Source organism: Mytilus edulis, chromosome 2, assembly GCF_963676685.1.
Source record: "Mytilus edulis chromosome 2, xbMytEdul2.2, whole genome shotgun sequence".
Classification (NCBI taxonomy): Eukaryota; Metazoa; Mollusca; class Bivalvia; order Mytilida; family Mytilidae; genus Mytilus; species Mytilus edulis.
In genome coordinates, this window is record NC_092345.1 from 49,588,302 (window position 1) to 49,598,778 (window position 10,477).

At 30.5% G+C, this 10,477-nt stretch overlaps 1 protein-coding gene across 7 annotated transcripts in view; it reads left to right on the plus strand.

Moving 5' to 3' along the window:
• Window positions 1–9,577, plus strand: part of LOC139512370 (uncharacterized) — a 67,477-nt gene extending 57,900 nt beyond the window's left edge. For all 7 annotated transcript variants that reach the window (XM_071299954.1, XM_071299959.1, XM_071299956.1 and 4 more), the window contains 3 exons: window positions 3,077–3,203; window positions 4,037–4,539; window positions 6,747–9,577. In XM_071299954.1, the coding sequence (XP_071156055.1) occupies window positions 3,077–3,203; window positions 4,037–4,172 (263 nt within the window). In that variant the 3' untranslated portion in view covers window positions 4,173–4,539; window positions 6,747–9,577. The remainder of the gene's footprint in view (window positions 1–3,076; window positions 3,204–4,036; window positions 4,540–6,746) is intronic.
• Window positions 9,578–10,477: the final 900 nt, after the last annotated feature.

Consider the following 10,477-nt stretch of genomic DNA (forward strand, 5'->3'; position numbering starts at 1 on the left):
CCTGACTTGGTCCAGATGAGACCTAGATTTAGGTAGCAATACACAGTTAGGAAAAAAACTTAAAATTGACACTCATAATTTTTAAACACCCTCTTTCCCCTCCTGTCTAACAAAGAAGGCTTTATATGTGTGTTATGCATGTATATACTTATAGAAAGAGAATCTTCCATAGATTTGATTTCTAATGGTCATAAGGGTGAAATATAATCCCTTTTGGGTGTAACCATGGCAACAATCTGTATTTCTTAGATACAAAATATAGCAAAAAAGGGGGAGTGAACATGTCACAAAAGTCTCCAAAATTTGGTCTAAAGGAAAATTTCAATCAATTACAGTGATACCTTTCCTGAATCCATAGGTTTATATCTTTCAAGTGGTCAAAAAAAAATCATATGCATTTCTGCTCGTTTTTCCATAAAATTGAATTGAAAAGATCGATCGCAAAATCTTTGTTGATAAACACTACAATAATTTATGAACCTATGGACGGTACGGATAGGAAAATACGGACTGTCAATCATATAAATGGCCTATAAAACATGTTAAAAACAATCTAAATGTTCATATAAACCCACTAAGAAGGCTATATTATTCTTCAAGTATCTAAAAATCAATTTTATTGTACAAAAACTTTCATATTTAAAAAAATTCACAGGGGCCATAATGCGAAACTAAACTTCTAACTGTGTATTGCTACCTTAAGTCATTTGTTTGTTTTAGAACTTTGACTTACCTATTTTGATTACCCCTTTTGTTTATGATATCATTCACAGCTTCAACTTGCTTCCTTTTTCTAATTACTGACAGTTTCCTTGAACTTCACATCAGAACATACGTTTATGGACTTATAATTGCTAACCTTTTGATAGATTAGTTATAATCAAAGATTAATTTTGTCTATGCATGATTATTAAGTATCACATATCAAATAACAAGATGAAAAATATAATTACTAGTAATAACAGTGTTACAGTCAAGCCTTTAAAGGTTAAAACAAGGGCAACAACATGAAAGTTTCTACTTTTGGTATGCTGTTTGAATTTACTGAGAAGTGTCTGGGTTTTTTTTCATACAAGGAAAGTTCTGTGCATCAATAATTTTTAAATTGTAAATTAGATGTATTATTAACATAAACTTTTTTTAGGACATGAATATTCAACCACTTTTAAAGTGTAAAAAGCTTTCCAATTATTTTAAATACAATTTTCTGTTCTCCAATGAACTTAAATTTCTTTATGAAAACACATGAAATCAAAACAAGCATAAATATCTTGAGGGTTATAAACTTTGTAATACTTGTGGAAGAAAATAACGTCTTGCTATAGTTGAGATGCTTTACGATCGTAAGATGAATAGATACGTAACAATAACCTTACGTTACATTAACAATAGTGTGCACGAAAGTATGGGAAACAATTACATAACATAACGTTCTAAAGTCTCTTGGACTATATTCACGACAATAAACAAGTCACCACACACACATAAGTTGCGTCTGAAAATGAGATTCATTTTCTACTTTGAGTCACAACCAGTAATATATTTTTTTTAATTTTCACAACTAAAACCATCAGGTCATTCTGGACCAAACTTGACCACAATTTTAAGTTCTGTCTCCTACACACACTACCCCCTTTTTGACACAAGCAAAAAAGTGTTGGTTTTTCTTCTTTTTTTTTCTTTTAGAGAAAGTTAAGAAATAACTGTAACCAATTGATGATAATCATTTTTTGCACAATTGGCCTGTTTTGGTTTCATATTTTAAACTATAACAGCTAGAAAGCACCATCAAAAAGCAAAAATTATCAGCAAGACAAGATTTACAGGAAAATCAAATGACCGAAATTGTTAATTTACTCCTTATAGGTGTTGTTGTCATAAATACAACTTTACCATTTCAAAAAAAAATCCTTGTAATCTTGTATGAAACCTGGTGTCACTCATCAATGACGGCTGTGACTGTATTGCTAAAGGTTTTACATTGAATATGTTTGCCCAGTGGGAGCCTCTATTTGGAGATTTCCATAATATTTGTTTGCCCTATTTTATTCCTTTGCAGTGAGTTTTAATTGCTTGTTAATAATAATCAATTACATCCTAAACCTTAAACATGTTAGCCAATTTTCTAGCAGTTCAGTTCAGTTCAGTTGGAATTTCATTTCAAAAGTGTTAACAGATGTTTGATTTTGGTATCATCAGGTCAAGGGAGACAACTTGCTTTAAGTCAAGTGAAGTTTCGCCTGATAAAATTTGGTGTCATCAATTTGTAACTTCTACAACACCTGCTTGTAAATTTTTAAAAAAAATAATAGCCGCAATCAAGAAAATTGGCAAGCACATGTATGATATTTGTTGCTACTAACTTTTTTTGCTTATTTTGGCCATGTGAATCATTTCCATTACTCAGTGTTTTTCATAAAGTCTACCATATTTACAAAAATGATCTTCTGACACTGCTAATTTAGAATTAAGTAGATGTGGTATTATTGCCAATGAATTAACTATCCACTAGTGACCCAAGTACATGGATGTAAGGGAGCTACCATTTGATTTTTATGGGAGGGCTAGGATGAAATTTGAAAAAAAAAGCAGGGCAGGAGTTTTGAGTAAAAAAAAGGCAGGATGAGACACTTACAAAAAAAAAAAGCCAGGACGACAATTTGGGTAAAAAAAAGTCAGGATAAACTAAAAAAAAAAAAAATGCAGGACAGAACAGAGTGAAAAATAAAAAGGCAGGACAGAGATTACAGCTTAAAAAAAAATGCAGGACAAAATTTTTCATCCTAGCCCCCCCATAAAAATCAAATGGTAGCTCCCTAAGCAAATATAGTTCAAGATACAACCTTTAATAAAGAGAAAAACCTGTAATGTATAGTAAGCTATTAAAGGTACCTGCATGACTAGATGTAAAACAATTGAAACAAGAAACCAAACTGGTTGTTAACCTAAAACAAATACGGTTTTTCTTTGTAAAAATTAAAAGAATAAATTCAGAAAAAAAGTGCTTTATTTTATTTATTCAACAGCAGTGTGTGGAAATCTTATTTTTCATAAATTATTTATATTTTCTTTTAAGGTGTACAGTTCAAGCGTGTAGAAGCCCTGGCCAGAAGTCATACAACTTTGGATATGAAACCTCCAGGTACTCCTACCTTGGCTGATCAATTGGATCAATTTCCTATAAAATCTGCAAAAGAAACAAGGTATTTAAACTATAAGTCAACTTAAGGTGGTACCTAACACTACAGGGAGATAACTGTTTAAAATCAGTTAAATGTTTGAATCACGTTGTATTGTTAAGGAAATATTAAGCTTCTCCATGATCAAAATGAGTGTTTGTCCAACTGCTATATATCAAACCAATTCTTTTCCCGGAAAAAAAGTGATTGGTTCAAGTTTTTTGGAATTTTTGTATTTGTTTCAAAGGGTCAAAGTAAACATTTTGTCAAAATTTTAGGAAAATTAAACGAGCCAAATTAATTTAAGTCAAGGTGTTGGGTACCACCTTAAGCAGAGGAAAGGAATAATAAAAAAAATATCCTAAAACATTTTGTTTCAATATAAAGTTGAATAAAAGAAGATCTGCAGTAAACATTAGGGTGACAGAAACCCAACAAAAAAGAAAGAGAGATGAAAGATACCAAGGGGACATTTAAACTCAGAAGTTGAAAACAAACTTACAATGCCATGGTTAATTAAGAAAAAGATTAATAAAACTAAAACGCAAACAATAGTACACAAACACAACACAGAAAACTAAAGACTGAGCAACATGAAAAACTGGGGCTGATCTCAGGTGCTCTGGAAGAATAAGCAGATCCTGCTCCACATGTGGTCTTGACTAAAGTTTTGTAATTTTACATAAAAAGAAGTGATAGAAGATACCAAAAAAAGACAATCAATATTTAGAAGTTAAAGGGAAATGACATTCTAAACACTTATTACATTTAAGTAAACAACAGATTGAGAAAGAGGTAGATACTAGAATGAATTAAATTTAAATTGTAATCTATAATTTTTTTTAATTTATTTTTAGTAGAAGTGCTGCAGGCCATAAATCCAAAAGAACTCAAAACAAACTTGTAAATTCTACTGTCCAGCGTGGGGAACCAGATTCGCTACTGTTACAACAATCTTGGGCAGTTAATACATCTCTTGCCAGTGCAAGGTGAACAGTCTTCATTCCAGAAATATTAATGAATGCAAGAAAAGACAAATTTTGTGGATTTTGAAAAATAATGGTGAAATAATTTATTATTTTACATGGAAAGGTCTTACTTTTGTTATACCAGCATTAATGTCACATGATTTAGGGAGATATTTTATTTTATAAGGGCTATGATTTAAGGCACACTTTTCTTTTCTTTAACAGAAATTTTCCTATATTTAGTTAAGTCTAGTTTATTATATTATTCTAGTTTGGAACAGATCTATTACAAATCAAAAACAAAAATAATTTGTATTCTTTTGTGGCTTTTTATCAAATAGGGAAAATTTTACTTTCGAAAAATATTCTTCATATACCTAATAACTATTATGGTCCGAGATCACCATTGTCGTCCCTTGATTTTCGTTGTCCACAAATATAGTCCCTAGTGTTGAGGGTTGGTTACTTGCCATTAATTTTTATACCCCTTCCAAATTTATTTCTCCATGTTCAATGCCTCAAATTGCAAGGAGGGGGATGAAATTACACTGTAAAAAAATTTGGGTCCAGAATTTTAAAGGAAAGTAGTGATTTGGTCCAGCTGAAAAAGGTTGAAAATGAGCACTTCGGAAGCTGTCAAAAGATTTCAAGACGCCCTAAACATAAAATTGTCCATATTTTGAGTTAGAGGCGATGAAGTTTTCTATAAATTTGATATAATTTGTCCCAAAAGTAGTACAACACACTGTAAAAGTTTCTTTGAGAAAGCGCAGGTGGGATTTTTTTTATTTTCATTTATGTTCTAAAAGAAATGCACTACGAATTAATTGTGTTCTCGGACCTAAGAGGTGAAATCTGTAAATATAGAATTTGTACTCTGGCAACTTCCCTTAATGATTTGATGGTGTCAACTTGTCAAATAGCATGAAACTAAAGGATTTAAACTTTTATTTTATAGAATTTCTGCAAAAACGACCAATTTTGGCATTTTATTGTCAAAATAGGCATTTTATAACTTTTTCAATATTGATGCATAAATGGCATCCTGACTTTCTATCTGACAGGTTTTAATGTGTCAATATTTGTGTTTCTATGCCTTTATCTGCTTCTTTTACTTATTTATGAACTCTGAATCTACAGAAAAGAAATTTATCTCAGATAAAATGTGCAAAATGTGTTGTATAAATGACCCTTGTCTAACGCCTTGTTCGGATGCAGTCAATAGTGGGGAACTTGGTATATAAAATTTGATGTCCATATTAGAGACCTCACTAAATTTGTATCAAATGCACTTTACAATGTCTATTGTACCTGTTCCATTTCACATAATATATTTCTTTTCTTCTGTAGGATAGCAAGTGGTTTAAATATAAGCCTGTTGAGAATAAATTGCATGCAAGTTTTTCCCTAAAAAGGCAAAAATCTTTGTTTCAGCCCATACTGCTTGTAAGAAAAGTTAATTGCAAGAGTCTTTTTGTGTTCAGATTTGTTGTATCATGTCACATGAGTATAGAAATGATAAAAAAGACACAAATTTTTATTTCTTATAGCCTCAACATGCACTTTTTAATGTAAATATGTGGCAAGGCCTAAATTGACCCTAAATTTTTTCCAGTCTTACTTGGCCTAAGACCCTTTTAAACTAATATGATATGTTATTTGTAACTTTTCTTTCCATTTAAAGTACTTTAAATACATATGTAAGGATTATTTATAACCAAAAAGCTTCACAAATTTAAAATTGCTGGAAAATATTACATCTTCATGTAAGGCTCCCCTTCATTGAAAAACCTAAATTTTTAGGGGCAGGCTCATATAAATTTGACTTTTGAATAATTATGCCAAGTCTGATAAATCAAATGAGTACTCTATTGCTTTTAGTACATGATAAGTTATATATTAAGGCATTTAAAAAGTATTTTTTTGCAATATTTTAATTTTCAAAGCCCCAAATGTTGATAGTTGAAATTTTTCAATTTTAACGTCAAAATTTTACACGCAAAGATGAGTATAGAACTTAATTTAATGTCTACAATATACATCCTATTGACATGAAACTTTGTAAGCAGTGTTATAATACATTAAACTTTGTTCATACCAAGTTTTTTTAAGATTTGTCAACTCTTTCTACCCTATTAGGTCCGAGATCACCATTGTCGTCCCTTGATTTTCGTTGTCCACAAATATAGTCCCTAGTGTTGAGGGTTGGTTACTTGCCATTAATTTTTATACCCCTTCCAAATTTATTTCTCCATGTTCAATGCCTCAAATTGCAAGGAGGGGGATGAAATTACACTGTAAAAAAATTTGGGTCCAGAATTTTAAAGGAAAGTAGTGATTTGGTCCAGCTGAAAAAGGTTGAAAATGAGCACTTCGGAAGCTGTCAAAAGATTTCAAGACGCCCTAAACATAAAATTGTCCATATTTTGAGTTAGAGGCGATGAAGTTTTCTATAAATTTGATATAATTTGTCCCAAAAGTAGTACAACACACTGTAAAAGTTTCTTTGAGAAAGCGCAGGTGGGATTTTTTTTATTTTCATTTATGTTTTAAAAGAAATGCACTACGAATTAATTGTGTTCTCGGACCTTATTGTTAGTTATGCATATACAGAAATGGTGCTGGACTCTAGTGCCTTAGCACACTTTTGTCGTTTTTCTTTAGTATTCTTAAAAACCTTTACAAGATTATTGATATTCAGGAAATATAGAAAATATCTTATAACATTACATATGAATAATTGTTGTACCGAATTCATTATTCAATTGCCAGGCTAGGATGCTGATTATGCACTAATACAAGCTATTAATGAAAAATAAAAAATTGGTCAATTCCACTATTTTTTACAATAAAGAGCACCCTAATGTCTTACAAATTCTTGAATCGTTTTAGAAATTCAACTTATTGATATTATTATGAAGTTCTAATCAGAGATGCACAATTTACTGATTCAAATGTCTTACTTCTGTACACATTTCTATTTTCATTAGAGAAATCTCATTGAGTCTGTCCAACAGTTAATGATACCAGTTAATTATTATGATTCCAGATTTTCTACAAACAGATATTCTATTTATAGTTTTATAATGATGTGTTTCTATGTTTTTGCAATTAACAAATGGAGAAGACGGAACTAAGTTGAAAAATCTAAAAATATTTCCTTAAATTAGAAAAAAATCCTAATTTGTTGACATTAATAATATATAAAAAGGAGTTGAGGGGTTTCTAATTCAACAATTCAACAATTATAGCAATGAAAATAGAGAGTATGTTTGACTTAAGTATGTTAAAAAGTTTGCAATATTAGTGTGAAAAATTCTCTTTTAATATATATGAATTCAAAATATTCATAAAAATGTTTCTGCAATAAATAGAATTTATTGAAAGTGATTGTAGGTATTTACTTGTCTTTTTGTCCTTTATGTGTTCCTTCTTCTATCCCTCATGGTGCTCATTACATAGTAATAATTTAAGAGAATAATCATCAAGGAATTACAATGTTGTCATAGTTTATCTATGAGTTAACTTCATTTTGGGGCATGTTATAGCTGACTATATGGTGTGGGCTTTGCTCATTGTTGAAGGCCGTACCGTGACCTATAGTTGTTAATTTCTGTGTCATTTTGATCTCTTGTGGAGAGTTGTCTCATTGGCAATCATACCACATCTTCTTTTTTATATTAACAAAGGTAAGGAGAAATAAAAAGAAAGAGATCTTTACTGGTCTATTTTAACATCTGAATTAAATGCTAATTCTGTCATTGATTGTCCATGATTTTCAAGCAGTCAAGGTTTTTTATACATATTATGGATAAATCGAAAATGCAATGTACGTTTTTTTTCCTTCTTAAAAAAATCCTTTATCCAATAGTTTCTTAAAAGTTGTATTTTGTCTACTGTCATAATATAGTACAATTGAAAAATTTGGCAATATTTATGAATAGTTTTTTTTTTTTTTATTAATTGTAATTACACATGTTTTTTTCATATTTTGTGATGAAATGTTTTGTTCAGTGTTGATATGATAATGATACATTTACAGAACATTTTACTTAAATGTTAATTATATCTTGTATATTTCTTTGTTATTGACTTAAATAGTGCATTTTATTTTCATAATTATATTTAAATTTGTATTAGATTTTATCATCAATTTTATAGTTATTTCATTTTTTAGAAATTTGTGCTATTTTATATGTATAAACATATTTACAAATGCATCAGATTAAATAGCTTTGTGAAAGAAATGCATACAATAATATTATCAAACTTTACAAAAAACTTTGTGTGTGTAGATTGAAGAAATAGCATTGCCTATGAGACAGTCATCAATCTATGAGTAAAACCTCTGCAAATAAACATATACATGAGAGATGACAACAAACAATAACATTTCAAACTGTGAAATAAATAAATCTGTCACTAATAGAATAATTAATGTCAATAGAATTGAGTGAACTACAAAATATAAGAAAACTTTAAGCAATAGTTTCAGGCTGATGACTTGAAACAGGTATAATAGTATGGTCATGTGTGTTAAGCTCATGACTAAACCAACAGCATGTGTGTGAGACTGTTCGTGTTTGTTTTGAATTCAATGGTTTGTGTTCCCTATCTTGATAGAATTACAAGGAACTCTTGCATGAAAAATTCCAAATAGTCAAGTTCAAAACATCACTTTTCAAAATTTTAAGACACCCTTATGATTTGGTTGACTGTTACAACATATATGTGTCCCAGATATTCAAGAATATGTTCCACTAAAATCCTGTCCTATTCTCTTTAATTTTGAGATTACCCAATGTAATCGTTCACCATTGTTACTTGCAATGAGTACTGTAAATTCAGAAATTATTGCGTGCATTTATTATTGCAATCTTTGAAAAATGGACAAAAGTGCCAGATTAATTATTGCAATGTCAGGAAGATATGCATCCAGTTATATGTATCAGATATAAGAATGCGAGTTCTTATTATTGCGATACTCTCAGTCGCATTATTCACATTAATTAAAACCTTGCAATCATTTCTGAATTTACAGTACATTGACTGTTACCCTTCAGAGGCACCTGTCTTCAGCTCAGGTTTTTGGTTGGGTTCACATTACTTTTTCTGTGCATTGTTATGTTATTGGTTGGTTATTGATCATGGTGTTGCCCCGTTTAGTTTTGTAAAACACAGTATGTCTTGTTTTAGATACATGTAAACTGTGCATGGATTAATTGAGGCAACAATAAGTCTGTAATTCAGTCATTCATTTAAAAATGAGAAAAAAAACGTATGATTATTTCTGGAAAAAAACATGAATTGTTAACAAAATAGTCATATTTTCTTGTTCATGGTTCCGTTTAATCTGATGCACACATAAACTTTGTTGTAGACACCTCACTGATTGTAGCTGCACAATAAAATAAAATTCAATCTAAACAGTTTGATGGTTATTACGTTTATTGTAATGATCTTATCATATAGAAAGATTACTTAGAACAAAGGTAGTTGTAGTTGAAGTTGGGACCAATAGACATGTACATGTATTAGTCCTAAATTAAGTCACTGTGCAATATTGATAAAATACCAATCAAATGATAAAACAGCTCTTGAAAGTGAACTATCGAGTTGCTTAACACAGATATTGTTTTTATTTAACATTGAACCAGAGCAAATCATTGAAATGATTTAATAAAAGTGTCACGAAGGGCCAGTGTGTCTAGCGTTTTTGTTAGGGGAAGATAATCTGCATGCTTGACTTATGGGACAGGGGTCTGTCTTTTTATAGACTTAAGATCGACACGTGGCAAAGTAAATACTCACGAATGAGCACCTGAGATCACCCTCGGATTTTTTTTCGTGGGGTTCATGTTGCTCAGTGTTTGGTTTTCTGTTTTGTTTACTGTTGTCCGTCTTTTAATCGGTTTTCATTTTTCCCATGGCATTATCAGTTTTTATTTTCGGCTAATGAGTTTACATGTCCTTTGAAATCTATTGACTCTTTTCTAAAACGTTTAACAATTTAATAAATAACAAATTAGTCCAAAGATATGTCCAAAGAAATAAAACAAAGGACTCTTCAAAGTTAATGTATGTCATAAAGAATTGTCCAAATACTTCGTAGAATCACCAGATGGAATTGTCCCCAAAAGATATAAATGTGTAGAATTATCAAATTTCAATGTAAAGAATATCTGAATCTCTTATCGAAATGCGTAGTAAGGTTACGTTTAAAATATAAAAAATTGTCCAAATGTACGAGTCACTTGAGTTAAAACCGGATCTTAGCTTAAAGGTTTTGATTCGATGAGCTGTTAGTCTGTCCTTTGTTGACTGGTTGAT